We start from the raw sequence: 26657 nt of genomic DNA, 5'->3' as shown, positions 1-26657 counted from the left end.
GACAGCCACTGTTTGGTTCCATGTCTCGGAAGACCTCTCAAACCAGGCCCTTCCTTCCTTCCTCCCTCCTTCCTCCCTCCTAGTGGAGATTATCGGTACGGCGGTTCTGGCTGTTGAGGGTTCGGCCTGTAAAGCTGCTGCACTCTCAGCGGCCGCCCGTGAGCCGGCCAGCCGCCCGGTAGCTGTCCGATGACCCTGAGGCCGACCGGCTGCCCGTGTCCCGGCAGCGGGTTGCTGGGGCTCAGGATGTGGGTCTGACCCAGATGGGGCTCGGGCGGCGGGGTGCTGCTTTGATGGCTCGGAGCTGAGGCGGGGGAGACGGGGTAATGTGGGAGGAGGATGGCGGGCGTGAGGCCGTAGCGGACCTGGAACACTCTGAGGGGTCCCTGTGCCACGAAGCCGTTGGGCCTCTGAGGCTCCTGAGTCTTCTCCGAGTCCTTCCTCACCTCCCTGCTCTCCTCCGCCGTCGTCTTGGCTTTGCTCGGCTGCCTCTTCGCCCTCGCCGCATCCTGCATCTTCTCCGCCTGAGCCCGGCGGACGTGGTACGTTTTCCTGGAGCTCTGGAAGGAGTCCAGGAACTCGTCCAGGCTCACGTTCCCCTCCATGAACTTCTCCAGCAGCTCCTGTGAAGCGGGGCAGAAAAAATAAACCCCAACATCAGTGGACATGAGACGACACACAAAGGGAGGTCCGGCCGCGGGGGAGGGGAGGGGGCGTTAAAACAAACTCCTCTAAGAGTGAAGAGGATTTCATCAGCTCGGGGGATGTTTACCCGTGAACTCTGGCACAGTTGACTATATTTCTCTGTAAGTACATTTCACACAGCTGACAAAAGGTCCGTGTGATGCAACTGTTACTTTTGGCGGCGCTTGAAAGCAGCGTGATCCGTCTTTGTGTGTGTTCTCAGGATGTGAGAGGCTTCCTCTGAACAAGGGCAGAAGTTATAACCACAGAGAGAGTGATTAAAAGACAATTCTGGTTCGGTTTTAGAGGCCTTGGACTTAAAATAAAGTACATTCTGGTCATTTATTTACATTCTTGTAGAGAAAATATGGTAACTATGTGTGTTTTTATGCACTTAAATAGTAAAGGTGTTGGTTTTTCTGCGGTAACCTGATTTCTTTAGATGTTATGTAAATGAGGTTTCCATAATCGAGGTAAGGGATTAGAGAAACATATTTCATGGTCGGTTATAAACATAAACAAGGTGCATAAACGTGAATGACAAAGAATTCAGGTGAAGTATCGATGCGGAGGGATGAAAGGAAACACTCTTGTATTTTGGATAATTTCATGCAAAGCCAGACCGACACAAAGCTCTAAATGTGTTGGTTTTCCGGCTTTGTTATTTGTTATTTATGCTGTGAGGAAACACTGTTTACTCATCTCGTCTGGCTGTGCAAATAAAACTGTATTGGTGGTTTAATAATGAAGGATTCTCCTTGCAGAATTTTTTCTTGCACGTTTCATTTTTTTGTCTTTAATCTGATAAAGAACCACGTTTTTTCGTTTCCTTTTGTGTCAAAGATCAACTAACTGTGAATAAACACATGTGGAGAAGAATAAGGATATAGTCGTTGACTTTTACAGATTAAAACTATCTGAATAACTACATTTAAACTACTTCGGGACAAAACTATGAACAAGTTTACGCATAAAAACAAAATTTGTTCAACAATTTGTCATTAAAATGTCTGAATTTTTGTTAAAAGTGAAAACAGCAGAAGAACAAAACCCCCCAAAATATTAAATTTACTGTCATATAAGACAATAAATACTGAAATTAGATAAATTGAAACAATTATCATTTCACCTTCAGTTAGATCTGCCTTTTATTCCCATACAAAGAAGTCACTGATGGACAAGATATGTGATCATCTGAAACTAGAAGACTAATCTGGTGAATATTCACTCAATTAAATCAATTATCTGGTCCACTAAATGTGCATCACAACGTCCATCTACTGTCCAAAACTCAAACATATTTAGTTTATTAGACAGAAAATCTGAAAAATGTCACATTTGAGAAGCTGGAATCATCTCATATTTGTCACTTTTGCTTTGAAAAACCCTCTTAAATGAATCATTGATTATAGTAATTGTTGCCACAGTTTTTTCAGCCGACTGACTGATCCATTGTTTCTGGTCTAAACGTGTCCTTGGTGTCTCTTGTAACCTGATTTCTCTCAGTGACCTGGTTTCTCCTCGCTGACTGACGCAGAGTGAACAGACTGACCTGCTGTCCAACAGTGTCTCTGAATGACGACTAAAAACAGGTTTTCTCCACACAGAGTGAAATATAAAGTGTTGTATAAAGATACGGATATCTTTAAAATAGTCCTGAAACAGAAGAAAACTGCATCTAGACTTAATGGATAGGTTTGTTAGTTTTTAGGGACTATTTTTAGCTGCGGATTAATAAACATTTATGGCAGCATGATGGTGTTTGTGGGATTTAGTCAAAATAAACTACAGCCAATGGAGCAACATGTCACGCAGAGCAATATTAAGGCTCATTGATGTGTTTTTAACAGTTTTTTGGCAAAAATTAGGCTTCAGATACACAGACGATATTAGGAGACATTTGAGAAAAATATCGAAAATCACGTTTAATTCTTAATTTAGAGCATTAATATAGCAGCAAACAACTATATACTCAAAACACGCCTTTACTCTCCATCTTTACAGAGAATTAAGTCACTCTCCATGTTGAGAGCCGTGTGGAGTCAATCCCTCAATCAAAGATAAGCTCAGAATTTGGAATTTAGCACCTTTAAGAAAAGTCTGTTTAGAAAGGCTAAATCAGAGCCTAAATGTTGTCTCTTTCCATTGGTCATCCCCGTCATGTGACTGGTTGAGTTTGTGGTTTATTACGTCTCCTCCCACTGTTCCCCCCCCACTGAGACTCGAGAGTTTCTCCATCTGGCGAGGACGCTGTTAAATAACCTCGGGTTGCAGGGAATGTAATTGGCCTTTATTGCTCACATACAACAGCTGTTAAAGGCAAAGCTCATTTAATTTTAATGTACAGTGAGCGAGTGTGTGTGTGTGCAAACAATCTGCATTTAAGTGTAATGTGTGTGTCTATTCAAATCTAAATAAAAGCCCAAAGCCACGGCTGAATCTAGACGATGATTAACATTAAAATGTTTTATATAATCCTTTAAATCTGCTGGCTTTTGCTGATTTAATGGACTTCAAACTAGAGGAAAAATGATTAGTTAATTAATCGATTAGTTGAAAAATTGTGTCAGAAAATGAATTGCCAACTGTTTTTGTAATTGTTTAATTAACATTCTCTGATTCCAGCTTCTCAAACATGAGAATTTGTCTTTATTTTGACTTTATTTGAATTACAATTTTGGACAGTTTTTTCACAATATTATGATATTTTGTAGACAAAGCAAGAATATATCAAATGAACAAAAAACATATTGATTGGTCGTTTAGTTCTGTTCGTCTCTGATATTTTTGTTTTGTTTCGATTCATAAATAAAAATGTCATTAAACTTGGTCATTATTCACAGAAGAAGCATTTTGTTTTGTTTATGATTGACAGAAATGTTTCCTCATTAACAGCTAATTAGTATTTGTTTATATTTCAGCTTCTCCACAGTTTCTCACTTCTACAATCTTTTTATTCGCAGTAACTTGATCTTTGACACATAATGGAAACTGAAAATAAATGGTTTCCTTCCTCAGAGACTCTGTGAATCCTTCATTATGAAGTCATATGTACAGCTTTCTAAAGGTTGTTTTTTCTGTACATGCGTGTGTGTGTGTGTGCATGACGAAAACCCTTAACAAGAGAAAACGTCATTTTGGCAGCAGTGTAACATCAGTTCCCTCTTGGCAACAATTAGACGGCTTCAGCAGAGAAGACGAAGCTGTGAGTTCAAACCCAAACCGGTTCTCTCTCTCTGGGAGTTCCCTCAGCTCGGCACATCAATGTACAGATGCAGTCAAAACAAGCTGCGTTTAAAGGCCGGAGGGTCATTTGAATTGATTCTAAACGAGCGCCGAGGACAACAAGATGAAGTTGTGATTTCTGTCTTCGTGTTGGTACCTGACGAGGAATCTTCCTAACAAGGAAGCTTGTTTGACTTTAGGCGACATGAAGAAGAAGACGGCTTCACAATCAGGGATTCTTTGTTTTTGTTGAGGCCGTGGGAAGACACGCTCTCTTCCAGATCTTTCCCGGTCACAGTGGCACTGCTGTGATTACTGCTTTGTGGATTCTGATAGAAGTTTTTTTTTAATGGAAACTGCTGCATTTCTTGTCACAGAAAAACCAAGATGGTTTTTTTTTTTCACTGAGGCCACAGACCCTCTGAGGGCTGAATCTCAAACATCTTGAGATCAGAAGAGAGATAGTCATAGAAGAAGAGACTCAAGAGAGATATCAGTTCTACTAAAACACAAAACCTCAGTTAGACAGAGATATATGTTAAATAGAAAGGATAAAATAACGGCCCAAACATTAACGGATACGTCTGCTTCTAAACGACTGCACTGAGGCTGTGTGGGGCTGTTTGGCTTGTGCTGGGTGTTGCTTAATCAATCAGTGGGACAGCCACTCTAATGAGTCATGGAGGTATTGATCGGAGCCGGGTGAGGTGGGGGAGGTGTGCAGAGCGGATCAATCTGAGCCCGGAGCAGCAGAGTGGGTTTCACATGTGAATCAGACTCCCTCGCTGTTCCTGATCAAGGCCAACAAGCAGCAAGAGGGACTCAAACAGGACCGCTTATTAATGCATCGTGATTATTATGTTATTAATTATTGTAAACCTGCAGCTGAGGCTTCTTGTATGAAATGCAAACAAACAAAGACAGAGATAAATGATGCAGACTGTCTGAAGATAACTGCTTTATCCCAACAAGGACCTTTTTCACGTCTACATTTATGTGTTTACACAGTGTGCAAACATAACATAACAAATTATATTAAAATTCTAAATGGAACCACAACAGTCATTAGTTAAATTAAAACTGAACAATGTCTACACTTGCAGGGACGTCTGTAAGCTGTTTAAAGTTGTTATCATAGATTTCTATCATGTCATACACAATATGTGGGATCCTCTCTATTTATTATAGTCGTTAAGTGTATTTGAGCTCATTGGTTTCTTCTCTATATAGTGGTTAACAATGTCAGTGGTGGAATCCGCCATTTCATTTACATTTTTACAAGTACACAAGAGTGTATCCAGAACATTTTCAAGAAGAAGAAGTAAAAATAATATGCAATATAGAGCGATTTTTAAAACATAAACATCAAACGTTAATCATGAAACATAAAATGACAAACAAGTTCCTCGTCTTCTTCTGTTGTATTTTTAAAAAGTTTCTGCTCAAAAGCGCATTTCCTGCCCCCCCACTGATCTATAAAAAGTGTCATTTGAACTCTGCGACCTGTATTATTAATACGTTCTTAGGGTTTAAATATAATCTTGTAAAACTCGCTGGGTCTTCAGTTTTCAAACCTGTAAAATCTGAATGCAGGATTGTTAGAACACATGATCAGTGTGGAGGGATGTCTGCAGAGGGTTGCCATGGTGGGAGTGGGTTTAGTTGCTCACTGTACGAACATGCACCGTGTTTTTTAGAGCTCAGATTGCACGGTAGTGGGTGGGTGGGCTGTCAGCTTGTCTGCAGGCTTTTCAAGAATCCTCCACAACTCTGCTGCCAAAGTGACGCAAGACTGCATTTGATAAGAAGCAACAACCAGAGAAACAGAGCTCCACTGTAGGAGCATTTTTGATTGCTTTTTTACCTCTGAATGCTCCTCGGCACGAGCCACCTCTTCCTGCAGGAGGTTCTGCGCCGTCTGCAGGCTCTGCTTCCCGCCGCGAGCCTCTGCAACGACAAAGAAACACCACTGATGCATTGTGGACAGAGAGAGAGAGAGAGAGAGAGAGAGAGAGAGAGAGAGAGAGAGCGAGAGCGAGAGCGAGAGAGAGGAGGACGGGGGTACGAGATGGAGGAAAACTCCAAGAACCAAGAAAACCACAGGAGAGAAAATTATTTTCCAAAATCACAAAGAGCCTTGAGGGTATGTGCTGACGAGGAGATGGTGGTGACGGCGTGGACAGTTGTTGGCTTGAAAAAAGGGGAAAACAGGCTGCAAAGATTCTACTTTTTACTATTTTGAGAAGATCGTCTTAGTTGGGTTTGACCATGAAACTGAAACCGATTTCCAAAGTCTCATTTTTGCCATGTACTCATAATGCACCACTCCTTTTTTTTCTGTTTGCAGTTGATAAATCTATGAAACTTAAACAAACGATTAATTATCCAAGCCCTCTTTGACATCAAGCCTCGTCAAGAATGCCCGAGAGCTCAGTGTTCACGCGCAGATACCTCTGAATTATTTATGTTCATGTCAATACAATAAAAAATGCAAGGAGCCTTATCAAAAGGATCGAGGCGAGCAGCTCGCGAGAACCACATCGACTGTAATCTGCCGCAGAACGTTCAAACCAGCTCATATCAGCTTCATATCAGGATAAAGCAGGCGGTGGCATGATGTTTGGTGGTTGTGATGCATCAGTTCAACTGTCTGGAGACTGAAGGCTCAGGAATGTCTAACATGCTGATCATCATCAGCAATGTCACCATGTTCCCAGATCCCTGCAGTAACAATAACCAGAACAATGTTCTTTTTACTGATGGGAACGGAGGCCAAAACTACAAAAATGGGACCCAAGCCGTAAAAGGAAAAAAAGGAAATCCTAAAAGCTTTGAAATATATAAAACACATGTTACTTATTTCAGGATTCTTCCTGAGGACATGACTTTAAGTCAAATTAAAACAAACCTTTGTTGATGATAAGAATCGTAGATTAGATTGAGGAGCCCTGGTGGCCTCGAGGTTTAAGTTGCCGAACATGAACCACAACATCTCTTCATGTCGTTTCCCCGTCTCTAAATACAGGATTAATTAATAATTTCCTCGTCAAATTGAAAGTGAGAGTTGAAGCTCGTAGAGGAAATTAAGGCACTTTAAAACCGTTAGCCCCGATGGCTGCAATTTGCATCAGAAATCACAGTCCTCCTCAGAGTAGTGACTCAGTTAAACATGAACAGACGGACACATATTTGTATATTCAGTGTGACTTTTACTTCCAAAGTATATCATTAAAAGATGCTCCTTATAACCCCAAAACTTACTTGGTGATAATCACATTTTTTAAAAGTAATCCAGTGACAGTAGCTTGTACATGCATGAGCACAACGCATACAAAAACTGTTAATAGCTAATTCTGCAAACTTTTAATGGTGACAATTTGCCAAAATGTAAACAAATATGAGCTCTTAAACGGTTCTTGTATGGTTTCTATATACTCCTGTTCTTCTTTTAGTCGTATCTATTATCTATTTTCCACTTTCTCTATCTGCACTTTCTCGACTGTTATTTATGTGCTGCTGCAACAACCCGAGTTTCCCCTCTGGGGTTCAATAAAAAAGGCTGATCTTATCTCACTTTAAACAAACGGAGCCTCAAGCCGTAGACCAGCTTTGAATTCGCTTATTTTATCATGGGAAAAAAAGGAAACGTATTTACACTAGCTTACATACAGGAGGCCCCACTAAAGCCTCGTCTAGATAGAGGCAGAAAAAAAGCCACATGGTTTTATAAATATGTATAAGTGCAGCACACATGTGTTCACCTCCCGGGGATCGCGGTCGGTCATCATTATGAACAAGCTTGACCCAGCTGACTGCAAAGTGTGTCTTGTCCCTCCGAGAGACGCTGTGACAGCCCCGCTACACCCCCTCCATCTCCCCCCACCCTCCACGATTCAGACCGGGTTCACTGGAGACTGAGGGGCAAATAAAGGTCACAGTAATGACTCTAATAACTCTAAAGCCTCGGGGGAAATCTGGGAAAAATGGACATTGTGTACAGGCTGATTCTTTTTAAATGTGTTCTGCTTGTCACTGAGGTAACTCACTTTTACTTTGAAAAAAAGGTTTCTAAGCAGAAAACATTACGGCTTCAACAGAACGTTCTGTTTTCTAGAACGCGTCCCCTCAGCATTAATAATCCATCGAACATCTCAGCGCTCTGGCCTTCATTGTGTGAACACGGAAAAGTGAGAAAAAAAAAGCGAGTATGCATTAAAGAATGGCCTTGTTCCTGACCGCTGGCAGATGTGGGGAGATGGGGGTGTAATGAGAGGTGACAGCCAGGCAAACAAATACTCCTTACAGCAGCTGTATGTGACCTACATCTGAGGAAGGGGGGAGGTGGTGGGGTGAGGAAGTGGGGGTGGGTGGACCTGGAGGCCAGCATAGAGCCTATAGAGCTGCACTCACAAGTACATGGTGTCGGTGATGGAGGACCACGTTTTCGCCTGGGAGCAGACATGAGATGATGAGGAGTCGTGGAGCTTTGTGTGTCTGTTCCTGAGATGTTCAGGAACATTTCCTGCATGGTGTGGACCGGAGCAGAGGTGGGTAGTCACGGCAATATGTTAACGGAAATTCTTCCACCTGAAAACCTTGTAAAGTTTCAGGGGAACTGCCGATACGGTTTTGTTTACGAATGGAAGCAGTAACATCTCAGGGAAAGACGCTTTCTTGTGGAGCGAGCGAACTAATCACAACAATATCTGTATAATGTTTCCCTAAAAGGCCATTATTGACAGTGGTCAGATCGCTGTCCTATTTACACTACACAACTTTCACAGTGGTCAGATCGTTGTCCTATTTACACTACACAACTTTCACAGTGGTCAGATCGTTGTCCTATTTACACTACACAACTTTCACAGTGGTCAGATCGTTGTCCTATTTACACTACACAACTTTCACAGTGGTCAGATCGCTGTACTCTTCACACTACACATATTTCTGTCTCTACACTACATGACTGACCGGCGACAGGAGGTCAAACACTCCAAGATCTTTCACCAATAAGAATCCCAGATGATGTCTGTTCTCCAAACTACATTTTCTCACACAAAAACACAAAATGACACTGGCGGAGTCCTTCTTATTGTCGGCAAACATGTTCACATAATCGGTTTTCACACCTCACTGTTCCTCATACAGTATGCAGATCAGTCACTGTTATGTAATGTTTATTCATGCCAACATTCGACACCCCCGCTGCAATAACCCCTTGTGTGTTATGCATCACATAACTCACACAGTTACAGGCCTCCACCAGGTTTCCCCTCAACCCGTGTCTCAGGTTCTCATTGGCTAAAGTTCCCTGCCAGGTCCATTTATCCAGCATGCATCTCTCCCTTGGCCCGCACTGAGCGCCAAGCCAACGAGGATTTGCCTATGATCTGGGGATTTTGACAGGGGGGGGCTCAAAAAACGGTTCGCAAGCAGAAAATCAGGGCTAAAGTCATGTAGAGTGAACTAGGCCCGAAGAGTCTCCCTGAGATGTTGTGGCATTTAGTGATGTAGCACATTCTTGAGACATTTCAGAGACCAAACTGTTCAATGAATCAAGAAAATAGCTGTTGGTTGAGGGATCATGTACTACCTTATCTTATTCAACAAGGCTGAAATGGTAAAGCCCCTCTGGTGGCCCCTTGAAGCCTCAGTGGTTATGAAACACCACAATAGAAAACTATCTGGATGGAACAAACAACATACTGAAGGATTATTTTTCCACTGGGGTCAATGATATCTGCAGATAAATTCATTCAAACATGGGATACTTTGCCAGAGACCAGATTGCGCATCAGAAGGGATTTTCTGACTTGACGGAGGCACAAGATAAAAACCAAAACTACTCTGAATTATATTTTGGGAACAAACAGATGGACCAACTGACATCACCTCCCTTGGCCCCACTGTTAAAGGGTCAGTTCACAAAGTGATGGAAAACACAATTTCCCATCCAGGCAGATACTGAAGAAACAGTCCTCATGGAATCTTTGTGTTCCGAGGATTATCAGCGATTATAACGGAGACGCTGTTCCTTAAAGAAAGAGGGGTGGTTTTTTTTTGGTTTTTTTCCTCAAATGGTAAATCAAACTTTGTGTGAGGACCAGAAAATGAAACCCCTATATATCTCCATTGTACCTGGACAAATAAACCCAAACTAGAATTTGATCAAATATTTTGGACTGACATTAAAAATCACATGTGGATTAACCAAGATATACTTGATTCTAACAGTTTGATTAGAAATGCAGTCTCTTGGGAAACTTATCAAGGTATGACAGGTGTTAGATTTTATTTCTAATACAAAAATACTTTTTGAAAAATTGTTGTTCCATGTTCTTGCTTTCTCCCTTTGACCTAAACCGCCATGGATGTCTTGGACTGTGTCACATCCCCGGCTCAAGACTGGATCTTTACTCTATGCTGCTGTAAGCCTGCAAATTTCCCCGCTGCGGGACTAATAAAGGATTATCTTATCTTATCTTATCAAACAAAGTGGAGTCATTAAAAGATGAAGAGCCTGTTCCCACAACAAAACAATGAGATCGGCCACCAGGCACCAGTTCCCTTCGAGTCCCGACTGTCAACACATGCAGTGAGGTCAGGTTTTAGACTCAGCATTAAAATCCTCTGCAGCCATCTGAACACAAACATCCACCGTGTTCTTGGAGGACACGTGCTGCAGGGAAACTTTGATCGATGTGACAGTTGCAGTCACTGTGAGGCCTGAGCAGCAACCTCCCGGCGAACAGCTGATGTCAACAAGTGATTAGACCATGCTGAAGCCTATGGAGATGGAGATTGAGGCTCTGCTACGTCTCGTAATCACTTGTTGGTCACTTGGTTCTGCTGTGATCTGGTCCCTAAAAGCATTCTGTAAGAGAGTGATAAATACTATCAAAGTTGAGGAGTGGGCGGTTTGTATTCACAGTTTGCGGCTTTGACGAGGGCGATGGACACAAAATTGTGGACGTTCCTTTTCTTATAAATGCTTATTTTGCTCTGCTCACAAAGAACTGTAAATGAACAAAAGCATAAATGCTCTCAAGAAAGAGAGAGACTTCCAGCCATCAGCAGAGCCATGAGTGTGAAAACAGACAATAAAAACGATGAAACGATTGAGACATGTGCTGACCAAATTAATTGACCCATAATCTAGTACATTTTTTATTATAAGTGTTCATTTTAAAGTACATTTGATGTGCAGGTGTGAGGGAGATAGAGCAAGAGCTGCAGCCTTATAACGAAGTTTGAAAAAGAAAACTTTAGAAGATAGTAGAGGAAGATCTTAAGTATCAAGCTCAACCTTTTCCTTCTACTTCCTGTTTACACCGGCATCCGCATGCCCAGTGTACGTGAATAATCATGTGATATTTTTTTTCCGGAGTCTGGACGGAATCACTTTGAAAACGATGCTGAAACGCTGGTGTAGACGTAGATCAAGTTTTCTTTTTTAAAAGCCCAGTTTTAAATGGAAACGTATTAGTGTGGATATAGACTTAGTTTCATGACATGATAGGATGCTCAGGTAAATTTAAGGCCTTAAGGTAATCTGACAACCATGCATAACGATTGGCCAGCAGGAATGAAAGCAGGCAGAGTTTGAACTTGTCTCTCAGAGTATTTCTTCACACCACTCCTTCTGTCACTTTTCATTTGTACCACCAAGTACAACACCTGGAATGTCTCTGAGTAAAGACTGTGAAAATGTGCGCTGTTATCCACTGTTGTACAAGTCCTTAAGTCGGGACAAAAAGAGGCAAAACAAAAGACACCGGGTGCTATTTGACTTTGTTTAAAAGAACTGGCTGACGTGGAATATAGATCGAAGGGTGGGGTGATTAATAATTACACTCTCAGCCAGCCGCATCACTGGTCTCATAGCTCTGAGCCAGCTGTAACCACAGTGACGCTCGAAAAACGAAGAAACGACTAAACCAGAAAACCATGTTGTCTGGTCGGAGCATATCGGCCAACATGAACACACAGCAGCACAAATCTGCAGCCAGAGGCAGAATTTAATTAGTATAACGACGACTGAAAAAAACTGTTTGTTGAAGCCGTTTATATGATCCCATCAAGCGATGCCATTTCAGTCATAATACTTTTGTCTTTCATCAGATCGTAACTGATGTGATACAGCAGTATTTCAAGAATGCAAGGAGCTCCGCTAATCAGATGTCTTCCGCTTAAACAAGCAGGACAAGTGAGTTACAATAATACACCAGTCTGGTGTGTGTTTGTAGAGGCGTGTTTGGTTTGCTCGGTAGCAGTTTGGTGTCATTTAATGAAGGTAAACTAAGCGGATGGTTGTGTGTAAAGGCATTGCACTGTTAGGCCACGTCCACACTAACCCGTTTTCAAATGAATCCGCATATCTCTTTCTCCGTTTGCTCCGAGCGTCCACACTACACAGCGTTTTAGGGTTTGAAAACGAATAAGTTTGAAAACGCTCCCGAGGACGGAGAAGTTTGAAAACGCCGCGTTTTCCTGATAGTGTGGATGACTGAAAACGAAGAAGTCCGAAAACGATGACGTAGGCACCGGCGTTCGCTACTTGATTGGTTCTTAGCAGTCATGACGTGTCATTCCCTGATTCGTCACCCCCTTACCACGTGACCCCTTTCCGTAAGAGAACAACAACAACAGCCTTGATACCGATCGACTACCAGGTTAATTCAACATAGACGTTCAAACATGTAGGGACTTGGGACCCAGGGGAGCACAGGTGACCCATGGCAACCCGGAGGGGGTTTAGCGGTCTTTGGCTTCAGCTGGAATCAGCTGATATGGAGCGATTAGAGCGCCGTGTCCCGCGGCCTTATCAGCCCTACAGAACGGACTTCTGACGTACTTGTGTTGACCAGATGTATGGACCCATCATCTAGTAAACTTCGTTTAATGACTGTTCATTTAAAGTACATGTGCTGTCTGTGTGGGAGAGATAGAGTTAGACCTGCAGTGTTGTAACTAAGCTTGAAAAACTTCTAAAAACTTCCACGAAATGTGTCTGTTTGAGTTCATGGAGGAAGATTTTAGAGGAAGTTCTTAAGTATCAAGCACGACGAGTATCAAGAGTAGTGTAATCGTATTATCTGTAGCCAAGCAACCAACGTACTTCCTGTTTACACTGGCATGCGCATGCCCAGTGTACGTGAATAGTCACGTGATATTCGTTTTCAGGGGAGCAAGTCTGGACGCACATAATTTCGAAAACGATGCTGAAACGCATGTGTGGACGGAGATCTTAAAACCCCGTTTTCATTTGAAAACGAGTGAAAACGGGTTAATGTGGACATCCAACATCAGAGGCTGCAGACTTATGGACACATCTGTTCTGTTGTGATCAGACAGCTGCAGAGAAGAGAAACTTTTCATACAGTACAAATCATCAGATGCAGTGAGAATCACTCATGTCAATCAATAGATCAATGCAGACGTTTCTGCTTTAATCATATTAGATGTTGATGCCTAGTTAACCATATTTATTCATCGGAAAGTGTTTGACTTAAGGCCATTATTGCAGCTCATGATGTTTTTCGTGCAGCATGCACATTTTCACAGTCTCTACTCAGAGAACTTCAAGGTGTTGCACTTGGTGGTACAAATGAAAAGGAGTGGTGTGAAGAATGACAGAGACAAGTTCAAACTCTGCCTGCTTTCACAACTTCTGGCCAATCGCTATGCATGGTTCTAAAAATGTGAAGTTTCTCATTTATCATGGTGACAATTCTGACATGAAAAAGAGACTTTTTGCAAGCTTGTGCAACAATGCGTGAAGGTCTAGTGAAATGCAAACCAGGAATGATCAGAAACGTCACTAAAATATCCGTGCACGATGGCTTTTTCTTACAGCGTCCGCTCTCGCCCTCTAAACACAACAGATTTCATGCTTTTCATGCCTGACCTGTCACCAACATCGTCTCCGGTCGATCAAAGGCTGCGAGAGATATCAATGAGAGTGACTGATGGAGCGCCAGCTGGAAACAACTCAGAGATGCCGAGGGTCGATAATAATACAACAACAACAACAACAACACGGTACTGAGTGGTTTTGAGAAATCAAGTGAATAAACGCAGTTAAACGTGCCAGGAAGGCGTTCATGCTGCTGATCATACGCAAATTAGGTCATGGTATTACAGATGGGGCCTTGCAGGGATGTATCAGAGGCTTGAAAATTAGCCAGCGAGTCAGCAGTGAATTACACCCCTGCGGCGCTCCAGCCTTATGTTTGTCCTTCGCTGACACGGCGTCGTAACACGGCCAACCTGAGAGGATTTGTGTCGCCTCCAACACAAGTGTGATAACAGCTTCACAGCTCCATGTGAAACAAACCGAGTGTAACAGCTACGAGTTCATTCACGAATCTGAGCTGAATGCCGTCACGCTCTACTTGGAGAGAAAACATCTGTAATCATGATATCTTCATTTTTATTCAAACAGTGCAATCAGCGCCATGACATCTTTTATTTCCGTGCACTATCTGTTGTTTGAGTTGAGATGCGGCTTGATGATCTTTCCTTGGCCTGTTCAGTCCTGGTCAATGCAGCTCATGGGATTAATGCTGGCTTCAAGACATCGGTCTGATGCCAGAACCCATGTTTCTACAAGAGGAAAAGCTATTCCGACAGCTTTATATTCAAAGTATTTCCAAACCATTTTTCTCAGTTTTTTTCCCCCCCAAATGGAAAACCAAAGTCCCTGCAGTCTTGAATCCATGTCACTGCTAACTCCATTGTTGGTTAGGGGAAGCTATCCGTCCAAATCCCCCACTGTGCAAGTGCCCTAACAACCCAGTACGAATGGCATTAGTGTGGCTGGGACTGAATGAATTAATTGATTTTACACGGAAATTGTGGTTTGAAACAGTGATGGAGTTAAAATCTCACGAGCCAGGACTTTAATTGCGACTTACTTGATTATTAGCGTCAAAACAAGCTGTAGAAAGTGACAGTTTGAGCCGGCAAATATGGATTTCACAGGTGATAACTGTCGCATTCGGTAACCGACCCTGCAGACATGGTTACATAACTTGGGTTTATTCAATTCAGCCGTAATTCACAAAGTGACGTCAATCAAGCTCTGAACACCCAAGGTCAACTTTTCATTATTTTCTAAAAGGCCTTTAACGTCTCACAATAAAGAACTCCCGCCGATTAACTCAGCTGAAGCTAATTAACATTAATTCTGTGAGGTGTTATTCAGGTCCAATTTGGATGCTTTTCTCACATTCTAGAGGCATTTTTTTGAATTCACAGAAATGAGGCACTTCAGCCCAAACCCTGGGTTTCAGTTCCTCTTTAATATTCTGTCTGCATGCGGCTGTCTGAACTATTTACACTTGACCAAAGATGGTTTTGTCAAAAGAGAGAATCTCCAGGATTTGGGGCTGTGAAGTAGAGTTGAATGAGTTTGGAAAAAACATCTTGTTGTGATTATTTTCACTGATATTGGGAGGTGATTTGCAACATTAGAGGGAAAGATCATTTTCAATATTCTAATCAACATTTAAAAACATAAAAAATGATTATGGTATGATTTTTGTTAAGTTCTTTAATAAAAATGGATGTTTTCTTTAGTCTGTAAAATAAAATGTAAAAAAGAAGACACATTCGCTTAAACAAATATTGCGCTTCCTGCGATTTGAAAATTGCAGAAGGCCATATTGTGACTTTGATAAAAATGTTCAATTAATTGTGGAGCCCTACTGTGAAGCAGCTCATCCTCTCAGCCTTTGAAGTTAATATTAGCTCGAGCAGCTACAGTGCAGAGCTGTTAAAACACTGTCACACGTTTCTTTCCAGCAGTTTAGCATTATCCTTAACATAAGACAGAAACTGCAAAGCCTTTGTTATTGCCAAAATAAGTAATGTTTTGTTTAATGATAATGAAATATTTTGGAAAACCTCAGCTTAATTGGTCAGTTTTGCTATTCAGAAGTTGGCTTTTATCTTAGAAACCCAGGAGGATCTCAACAAAAAGAAACTGCATTATTTTACCCGATTCAAATAACGTATGCAGTTTAAAACGATGTTGATCAGAAACAGATGGTTTTGATTAATGTAAATATATGTGTGAGTACACAGCCAAGCTGAAAATGCCTCTAACGGGTATCAACCCCCCGGGTTTTTGAGGGGGAAGACAGGAACTCTACCCTTGTGTTTTGTCTGACAGCTTTACCGTAACACCCTCAGCAAAAGAGAAATCTGACCTGACGGCGAAAGCACCTCATAAATATCTAAAATATCTACAAAGCAAAGAACAAACATTCACATCTTTTACAGCCTTCAAACCCACAAGTGATTTGAGTAAAATGCTTTTACTCAAATCTGAAAATGGAAACTCCCAAAACGAAAAGCTTTGTTACTAGACAGCGTATGCACTAAGTTCTCTGGCTGCTCAACAGCCGGCTGGGTTACCAGAGGAAGTGAATATAAAAGCTTTGTCTCATAGTTCACGCCCATTCAATTCTGCTTCAAAGGGAACAAACAAGCCCATAATCCCACTTTGATGACCACACCCAACATTACAAATACAAGTATGGAAATAAGACGCGGCAAGTACAGTCTAGTAGTGGGGTGTTCAGATGATGACCTCTAATTGTTCTGAACTGGTGGGAGTGTGGAGGATTTACTGGGTTGCCGCGGGGCTAGAGTTTGATTTGATATTATATTTCACATATTGTTTTGTCATAAGAACGTCATGTCTGGACTCTTTTAATGTAAATGGATTGGCAGATGAATTACAAGGGAATACAAGAAGAATTGTACCAGACTAAAGGGGCTTTCTAGTCGTTTGTCAGAAGACTGGAGAAGTCAAACACTGAAAACATTCAATGGCGTCAAAATGGTCCGCCAAAGTCTACCTCCAATGACTAAACTGATGAAAACATGAAACTGTTGTGCTCACATAGCTGCCAAAATGGTGTTATGGTTATAATTAAGTTGTCAAAGTCATGCGCTATTTTCATGTTAATATGATCTTGAATTCAAGCATCTGAATTGAATGGTGCTTAGTCACAACAGGGGAGAGCTATGATACTAGGCCCGTCACGATAACTCCTTCTGTTGGACGATATATTGTCCCTGAAGTAATTGTGTTAACCGTCATTTTAAGACCATTTTATGCCACTGATATAATGCTAATATAATAGCATAAAGAGCAATGAACTTTAAAATCTTAAGAATATTCAGGCATTGGAATAGAAATGTGAGAAAAATATTAAAATCTTATAACGGTAGGAAAAAACCTGCTGTTTATTCTGGCATCATGTCGGCTAAAATGTTCTTATGTAAACAAACACCAATGTAAACACAACAAGGTCATGTTCAAGTAAAAATGATCGAGGTCATGGGAGCAATACTCTTCATTAATACTCTAGGCTGGATCTGTTTTAATGCAACCCATAACCCCACAAAATAATATATGCATGTTGGAAACCACATTTCAAACATGTATAGGAAGTGGCCTCATGGTAATATGAACACACTGTCACATGCCTTTGTTCGTGGTCATATCTCTAACTAAAAACAAAGAACGGTTATTCTAAATTTAGGCTGCAGTGCGTTCTGGTCGACTAAAGCTGCCGTCACCTAAAAATACCTCAGTTCTTAACTGTTTTTAACGAGGACTTCTAACTGTATACGTGCAGAGAGAAGCTGATACTCTTGGATTCATAGTCAGTGACACCATATCTCACACTGTGTGCTGATGATTTAAATAGCACCAGCTGGACCAAAAATATCTCTGAAGTGATCTGAAGCTGTCAACATGTGACCCGTTTAAAGATTAAAAACAGGCCGGAGGCAAAATAAATATATACCTAATCCTGCTTTTTATCTCAGAAGTCCCAAAATGTTCACACTGCAAAACGTTCCCTGACACTACTACATATTTGTTATTCTACAATATCCTCTCTTACAAATACTATAGCATCCAAAGCAGTATTTTCATGGTTGTGTTAAAGCGGCAATCCTTACGTGTTAAGTCCTGGATGATTTATAAGTTCTTTATGCTTGAAAACAAAGAAATGGTGCTCAGAGATTAGCAGCCTGAAGACTTGAGCTGTGTCTGAAAATCTACACCAACATGTTATTTTTCAGAATTGTGTGCATTGCTCTTTTTTTAAATTGAGAAAAACTGTATTACAGCATTTTTTTTTTAAATGGGAACGTCTCCACAGACAACCAGTTTGAAATACTGCAAATATATAAATATATTAATCCTTCACTAATAAATCAGTGGGCCACAAGTTACCTCCTTCAGCGAATTAAGTGACTCAACAGACATTTAAGTCACTTAATTCTTTGTTAGGTTTGGGGAAAGAACCTCCTCATGGTTTTGGTTTGATATATATCAAAATGTAACAGTGACTCAAAGCACAAGACCAACTTCATTAACATATAACCAAAACCACAATCTTTCCCCTAAACGCCAAAGTGCCTTTGTTGCCTAAACCCCAAACCACACTCAGGCGCCAAAGTCCTGCGCTTTGTACGCCCACCACGCAGCTCCCCAAAACTCAATAATGAATACACTTCCTGTAAGTCGCTTTCGATAAAATGACTGGAATGTAATGTAATGTAATAATTTAACACAAAATGATGCTGGCAGCAACCCCAAATTAGGAGTATATATATATATATATATATATATAAATAATTTTTCCAAGAAACAGGGTAGCTTTAAGAGATCAGGGTCACATGTGTTTGGATGTGTGTGTGAAGCATACACTGTATATAAGAAGTGGACGTAGTCATCGTGACGTCATGCATTAGTTTGTGGACGGCCTTTTTGAAGCCTCTTGTTCCACGATTTCGCCGTCGCCATGTTGTTTTTTTGGTTACCAATGAACGGAAGTTACCATATTTCGAATGTGGAGGAGTGACGTAGAGATGCCGTATACGTCTCTGGTAGAGACCTGTCAATCACAGTAAGCCCGCCCTAAAGCATACCCTGCTTTCATCATTTACTAAATGAACATCATGCTGTGTTGAAGAAGACTTGAAACTAGAGATTGAGACCATAAACTCATGTTTACAATGTTTACTGAGGGAATAAATCAAGAGAGAAGTAGAGTCATTTTCTCATAGACTTCTACACAACCAGAATCGTGGTCAGTAGAGAGAATGCGAGTTTTAAGACAGTTCCTCATCGGCTTCACTCGGCAGAACCGGAGGTTACCGCATGGTGTGAAGGGGATCTTTATCTTTTATCTCAAACGGTTAAGAAGTCAGAGCTAATCAACATAAGAAGCAAGAGGATGCTAATAATAGTTGTGAGTAACTGTCTGGAACTGCAGACGGTAAGAAACACTCATGGTCTTTACTCCACCTGGGAACCACGACCACAGCTCACTCCGCCAGCGTTCTCTGATCTCAGATCAACGTCCGCCAAACAGCAGGATGCATTAAACAACACAGCTGTCCGCTCTGATCCACTCCACAGTTTGTCTTTGCTTGCACCTCATTCATCTTTTCTTTTTTTTTTTTCTCCTCCCTTGTTGCAGCAAATGAGAATCAGATGCTTTTTGCAGGAGGAAGGACGGACCCCCACCCATCCTGCTTTGCTGGGGAGGTGGGACAACATCTGTGTAATGCTCGCACACATTGACAGGAAGTTTAACATTCCACCCAACTTCCATCACCGGCCGGCAGCTGAGACCGGAGCACAAAACCTGGCAACGTCTTTTCATTACAGTGAACCGAGAACTGGGCCTGCTGCTCCATAAAAGCTTCCTCTCAAACAGTGGACATTACCTCTGGTAATCAATGCAGCGGGATTTATTTTATCACCTGCTCTCGGCTTGGCGCTCTACACGAAGGCGGAGGAATTTCTAAAGCTTGCCCTGAGAGGCTTAAAATTTAGGGTCTGAGGCTTAAGAAGACATCCTCTGGTGCTGCCCTATAGATGCCCCGTCAAAAAAGCATGACTTGCCCAAACAAAGACAAGGCCCCTTTTCAACCCGCAAATTCCTTGACAACTGCTGCAAGCTTCCTGCTGGCATTTGATATGCTCTATTTCGTTCCCATGACCAAAAAACTCCAGTCACGCTGAGGCTGCTCTCTCGCTGAGCGGTTTGAAGGCTCGTCTCGCTGACGCTCTGAAGCTTTTCTCTGTACTCTGATGTGAGACGTCCCTCATTCTCTGCACCAGCGAGAGTGTCACAGCGAGTCAGAAGTGATTGAACGTCGCTTTAGGAGTCTAGAAAGCGTGCAGTTAGGGCGGTTTGTCTGCGATTAAAAGCTAAGACAATGAGGAGCCACTGTGGGGACGTCATAATTACTTTTAACCTTTAGCGGCGAGGAGGACGAAACCTTTAATTCAGCTTCCTGAGATTCCTTCTTTTGGTTTGTTTTCACTGTTGTCCACACAAAGCCTTTTGTGAGCTCTGCTGCAGTTTAAGTAAATAAGGACAACAATAGTCCGCTGTTTAAGGTCATTTAAAAACAGAAAAATGCAGCTTTTCTGTGCTACCCTTTCACTTAGCGAGGCCACATTTAAACATCCAATACTGGACTCTGAACCTTGACCTCGTCATCACAACCAAACTCCTTTAGACGCATGTTTCGACACCGATCGTCCACTTGCATCCCAGATGGAAGCAGACACATCACTCCCCCCAAATATTCCTCTCTGTCTCTTCAGCGTTGGGTCAAACTCACCGAGCCGACTCTGTTTTTCCCAGCATGTGGTTGCCAGGTTGGACAGTTCCCGGTATTTCTCCGCCAGTTGGAGTCTGCCGTTGCAGAGGCGGGGTTGCCGGGCGAGGCTGTCCTCGGCCAGGCTCCGATTGGTCGCCTGCAGCGTCTCCCTGTCCACCTGGAGCTCCTGAAACTGAACGGAGGCACAAAGTTAACAAATGTGTGATGAGCCTATCGCGCATATGGTTAAGCAGTGTGTATGTTGCCCTAAATTATGCACAGGATATCCTTCTAAAGTACACGTGGATTAGGCTTTTATTTTGAAGGGCATGCGTTAACTCTGTGTGGGAATAAATTACTTTTCATATAGAATTCATACACTCTTCTACAGAAGGCAATGCCTTATAGACCATGCTTATCTTACACTGAATGTGTACTAATGATAGCGCTACTAAAGGTACGCCCATACAACACAATGCAGAAACAGACCAACTACAGTTACTTGAGGTCAAACAACCTGAATCACCCCGGAGTTGTCCGTTAATAATGAATCACAACTGTAGGCGGAATACTTTATCTTCTAGTGCTCGCTAATGGAAGCAAATACACCTGAAGGTGAAGTGAAGAGGGTCAATCTGTCACATTCACAGCACCCATCACACTGAAGCCAGACTTACACTGGTGTCCTTGTCAAACCACCGTCGCCATCACTGGTCATACTAGACTCTGAGCACAAACAATCAATGGTACATTCTCCTCAACCCAGCAGTCCCCTTTTTTAATTATAGTAACCTTTGAAAAAACACCCACGAGACTACAATCATTACAAACTGACACCTTATCTCTAATATCTTCTGCTGCCTGTCAGTTTAAGTAGGTCACTTTTGAAAACTGAATTATTTTTGTCTTACAAATAAGACTTTTTTTTTTTAAGTCAAAATCAAAGTATAAGTGAATAAAAACATTTGAGCATTTGTGTTGTGGAGATAGACAACGATGCTTTTAGAGCCAGAAATGTGGGCACTAAGGAAAACAATAAATATGAATAATATATCCGTCCAGGGGGTCTTCATTCTGCAGAACAAGTACTTGAACACTACTTCTGGATTTATGTGGGACTTGTAAATGGAGTATTATGGCTTACTTTTACTCAAAGTACCACCACTGATATACTGGCCGTTTCATGTAACAAATGGAAACACTGAGCCTTCAAAATGTATTTTATGGTCAACGGTCACATTTCTGGATGTTTATTGCTTCAACATGCTGCTGAGGGTCTGAGAGATGATGGTCTGGGTCTGTCATGTGTAAATGGGGGCGGGGGGATGGCCGGGTAATCGCTGTCACCAGACCATAAGAGAGCTATAAATTATTCAAACGAATGCCACTCCCTGAAGTCGTCAGCGCGGCTGTAAAGAAACCGTCGGTGTCTCAAACGCCGACACAAAAGCCACTTTGTGAGCTTCACGCCAGAAACCCCCCCCCCCCCCCCAGAATCCTCTCTGACTGCCCCATCAAGTCACCGCATTCCTGTGACTCTGCCCAGCCGGATACTTTTCTTGCTCAATTTGCTTTCTTTCAACAGTCAGTCACTTAGAGCCTGAAGGGGCCATTTCATTGGGTCCAGTGCTGTACGGTGCATCTGTCTCGCATTTTACGGGTCATCAAAAGGATGTGCGATGTTCAGAGGAATTTGCAGAATGTGCCCTGTAGTCTAAAGAAGGTCTGAGAGCGGAGAAAGAGATACTACAAAACTGCTGTTCGTTCAGAAAAAGGTTCCTGCAGGAATAAAGAGAACACAGACTTATAGCTCCATTATTGGTCTTTAAATTGGAGTCAAAGTGGACGCTCCATTTCCTGCTTTGGCTAGTCCGCCCCCCGTTTATCAAACAACTGCTGCTGCCGTCTTTGGGGAGTGAGTGCATTTTTGTGTTTTGATCCACGAGCTGTAAAGCCGAGCTGACAGTGTTTACCATCGCTGACAAATGACACTTAGGGAGCACAGGGAGTCGGGAGTTCTGCTCCGGCGGCGGCGAAGGAGCCGGCTTCAACATTTGTGACCACGTGAAACGCACCAAAGAGGTGTTTTTACTTTTATCTTGAATGAGGCTCAAGCTTAATTAGGCTTCTGAAGACCGAGGCCGTCAATTTAACATTCAGTCTGAGGTGTAAATTGACGGGTGGCAAAAGTCTTTTCCATGAAAGGGAATTCTTCATGTGACGCCAGACCTGCACTCAGCTGAGAGAAGTCAAGATGGGATGAGTTTAAAAGCAGCTGTGATCCATATTTTTACATGATTAAACGACGATGCGTCATGTGGAAGGTGTCTGAATTCTGATAAACCCACAACCTGCTCAGCATTAAACAACATAAACGCATCAACCTAGTGGTGCACTTAGCAGATAAATAGCCATATCTTTCACCAAATCAGAGCTGAAAGGGAGAGTGAATATTCATTAATGAGACAGAAACACAACTGCAGATAAATGTTCATGTTGCTCTTTAACAACTGGAGGTCTTAATAGGCAACTGTTTCCGAACAAGTTCACGATATTAACATTATATGGATGTCAGTTTTTACAGCTCATTTTTGCAGGTTTCACATTCATTTCTAATTCTAAAAGAGATGAAGTTGTTCTCTTTTTAAAGGACTACATGCCTGTTTTGGTTGTTTAGGTTTTAATCGTGCATAATCACAAATTTATCATGTAAAAAGTAGAATTGTTGATTTAAGGTTTTCCTTTTGTCTTGCATGCATTTTTAAGAAGACAGAGCCGGGATAGATATGAGAGTGGTACGATATTCTCATCTAGCTTTCTCGAACTTTACCTTTAAATGTTCTAAATTTGGTTTAAATCTGGAACTGTCTGATGGAAAAATGTGTAAACAAAACTATGAATCTGACAAGACATCAATGACAGCTTTTCTTCAGTCATGCAGAACTGTTTTATGCACCCATTATTGACTTTTTCCCTCAGTTTCATTCTTAAAAACGACCTCCTCTGCCTCAACAAAGCCTGATGCACCGTGATGCATCATATCATGTAACTGGAAATACCACGAAATTACGTACAGCCTGTTGGTTGTTCAAGTTATTAATGAGAACATGAAGAACATGACATCAGGCTGTAGCTTCCACGATGATTCATCAGCGTGGATGCTACAGGTTTTACATAACCTTCATCAGAAACATGAGATTAATGAGGCGCCCTGCTCCCGAGAGCTCATATGGAGATGAGACACGTGAAGCCAGCCAGCCATGATAACATATCGTACATTTTTGATGTATTCTACGTTCTGTAGAGTCGACCACATCGCTGCACCAAACACAAAAGCTCTCCATTGTCAGTTTATAACAGACGTACAGTTGTTAAAACACCACGATCGTCTCACTGTCCTCCTCCCACCCCGGGGGAGATCCAACCACAGTGGCTCCGTCTTCCCCATTCATTCATTCATTCATTCATTCATTCATTCATTCATTCACTGCACCAGGTTTCAAATGTCACATCCTGGACGTCCAAGAACCAGAGCAAACGAGTAATGTGTTCCTTTGTTTTCTCAGCAAAACAAACAAAAAATTAAAAACACAGGACTTTCAGCTTTCGGCGTCTTGATACATCCAGGAAGAAGAAGAATGCAAAATGTGGTTTTCTCAAAGTGTGCGTGTGTTCTTTCATGATACAATCCCAGTGAGAACATGTATGACGATGACAATCCCACCCAGGTTATGTTTCACTGCTCACACTGTTGTTATTCCTCCACCCATAGCTGGGAAAGCCATGCAGCCCTGCAGACATCTGAATCCTGGCTGAGACGCCTTTTTCTGTCCAAGGCAAACCTAAGCAAAATGGGGCCCAATGGAAAAGTTTGGGGGAACCACTGGTCCACCTTGTATTCATGTGTTTGAGATAGAGATCCATATGACTTTACATCAGGAAGGTCATCATGTAACCCCCCCCAAAACGTGCCTCTCTGACATGGAGAGGAATGCACGTGGATTTCCTTTAAAAAAATCTGCTATTTCTTTACTTTTAAATGTTATAACTCAAACACACACCCATGAAATCACTCATCTTTGGGTGTTTCCTGCCTCACTAGAAACCTCTGCTCAATTCAGCTTGAACACAATAAACCAAAACACTTTTATTCAGAATTGAGGGAAGAACACTGAGGAAAAACCCAGTTGTAAAAGTTGAAATTGCATTAAAATACGTTTTACTGTGCCTACTAAAGCAACCCCGAATGTACAAGTATACAATAAGGAACATAATGCATGATTAAGGCATCTTTTATCTCACATGCAACACCTCTAATGCATGAATAATCTTAATTTTCTGTATTTTTTTAAAGGGAATTCGTTTGTGCAACACCTCCATATGATGCTTTCTGCACAATAATAAGACTTATTAAATAAAAACACCTCACATAAACACCTCTGTGGTGAGGACTTATTTATGCACCGCAAAAAAAAAAAATTCTTTCAGTGGCCACGCACACAATCGGTGATCCGTGTCCCGCATACCTTTTCATTGAGTCGCAGGATTTGGTCCATTTTGTCGTCGTTCTGCAGAAGCTCTCGCAGCTCGCTCGTGTTCAGAGCCCTGTAGCCGTCAGGACACGTGTTCGATTCCCTCAAGTTGGACATTTTATTTTTTGGGGGGGTTTTATTCCCTTTATCAGGTCGGAGGAGGAGGAGACGGAACTGTCCGCACGCAGCGGTCACATCTCGCTCACATCGGAATGCGATGCGCTCAGCTCCGCATGCAGCAGCGTCAACACGGACACCTTTAACCGGTGCGCTTCCGGTTGGCGCCTTCAAAATAAAACAAAGATAAGATAGGATTATATTATATTATATTATATTATATTATATTATATTATATTATATTATATTATATTATATTATATTATATTATATTATATTATATTATATTATATTATATTATATTATATTATATTATATATATATTATATTATATTTTATATTATATATTATATTATATTATATTATATTATATTATATTATATTTATTATATTATATTATATTATATTATATTATATTATATTATATTATATTATATTATATTATATTATATTATATTATATTATATTATATTATATTATATTATATTATATTATATTATATTATATTATATTATATTATATTATATTATTATATTATATTATATTATATTATATTATATTATATTATATTATATTATATATATATTATATATATTATATTATATTATATATTATTATATTATATTATATTATATTATATTATATTATATTATATTATATTATATTATATTATATTATATTATATTATATTATATATATATTATATTATATTATATTATATTATATTATATTATATAGTTGATATATTATATTATATTATATTATATTATATATATATTATATATATATATATATATATATTATATATATATATTATTATATTATATTATATTATTATATTATTAGCAGATTTAGCAGGCGCTTGGAATATAAAAGGGTTCTTGGCGGCACCCTATAGAACCTGTATAGAACCTCCATAGAGGGTTCTAGTTGAAACCATTACACCATAGAAGGGTTCTCTGTAGAACTTCTCATTGGGGGCTCTTGGTAGAATCTTTCACAGATGGTTGTAGGTATAGCCCTTTATGTTGGGTTTTAGGTAGAATCCTCTTAAAGGGTTCCAGGTTTGGTTCTCATATGAGGAAAAGCCGAAGAACCTTTTATGGTTCTAGTTAGATCCTTTATTTCTAAGAGTGTAGCAGTTGGTTATCTTAGATTAGCATAAAGACTGAAAACATGGGGAGACTTGACCTCAGTCTTGATTACAGCTTCACATCTAAAGTTCATTACATTACATTACAGTCATTTAGCAGACGCTTTTATCCAAAGCGACTTACAGTCAGTAGTATATTACATATCATTCACCCATTCACACACTGATGACAGGCTACCATGCAAGGTGCCACCATCAGACTCTAACTAACATTCATGCAACATCCAGTCCACACCGATGGCAGGATATTTGGAAATTTCCCCGCTGTGGGACTAATAAAGGATTATCTTATCTTATCTTAT

The 26657-nt window shown here is 40.9% G+C and overlaps 1 protein-coding gene across 2 annotated transcripts; it reads right to left on the bottom strand.

The window, feature by feature from the left end:
* vps37d (VPS37D subunit of ESCRT-I) lies at positions 1 to 25340 on the bottom strand. 2 transcript variants are annotated; one of them, XM_054626023.1, is made up of 4 exons: positions 25080 to 25340; positions 20575 to 20746; positions 5774 to 5856; positions 1 to 623 (listed from the first exon to the last, which is right to left on the bottom strand). In XM_054626023.1, exons 1-4 carry the CDS (start codon positions 25200 to 25202, stop codon positions 90 to 92), a joined length of 912 nt encoding a protein of 303 aa, XP_054481998.1. In that variant the 5' UTR covers positions 25203 to 25340; the 3' UTR covers positions 1 to 89. The 2 variants fall into 2 exon arrangements, with proteins under 2 accessions (XP_054481998.1, XP_054481999.1); XM_054626024.1 differs by having other exon boundaries at positions 20575 to 20740.
* Positions 25341 to 26657: the final 1317 nt, after the last annotated feature.

This window comes from Anoplopoma fimbria, chromosome 24, assembly GCF_027596085.1.
Source record: "Anoplopoma fimbria isolate UVic2021 breed Golden Eagle Sablefish chromosome 24, Afim_UVic_2022, whole genome shotgun sequence".
Classification (NCBI taxonomy): domain Eukaryota; kingdom Metazoa; phylum Chordata; class Actinopteri; order Perciformes; family Anoplopomatidae; genus Anoplopoma; species Anoplopoma fimbria.
This window is presented reverse-complemented; position numbering and strand designations above follow the sequence as displayed.

Coding starts and splice junctions, on each gene's coding strand:
- vps37d (XM_054626023.1), bottom strand. CDS start 25,202: ATGTCCAACTTGAGGGAATCGAACACGTGTCCTGACGGCTACAGGGCT. Junction 5,857..20,574: donor GGAAAAACAGAGTCGGCTCG/GTGAGTTTGACC, acceptor TTGTCGTTGCAG/AGGCTCGCGGCGGGAAGCAG. Junction 624..5,773: donor GTGCCGAGGAGCATTCAGAG/GTAAAAAAGCAA, acceptor CCCGCTTCACAG/GAGCTGCTGGAGAAGTTCAT.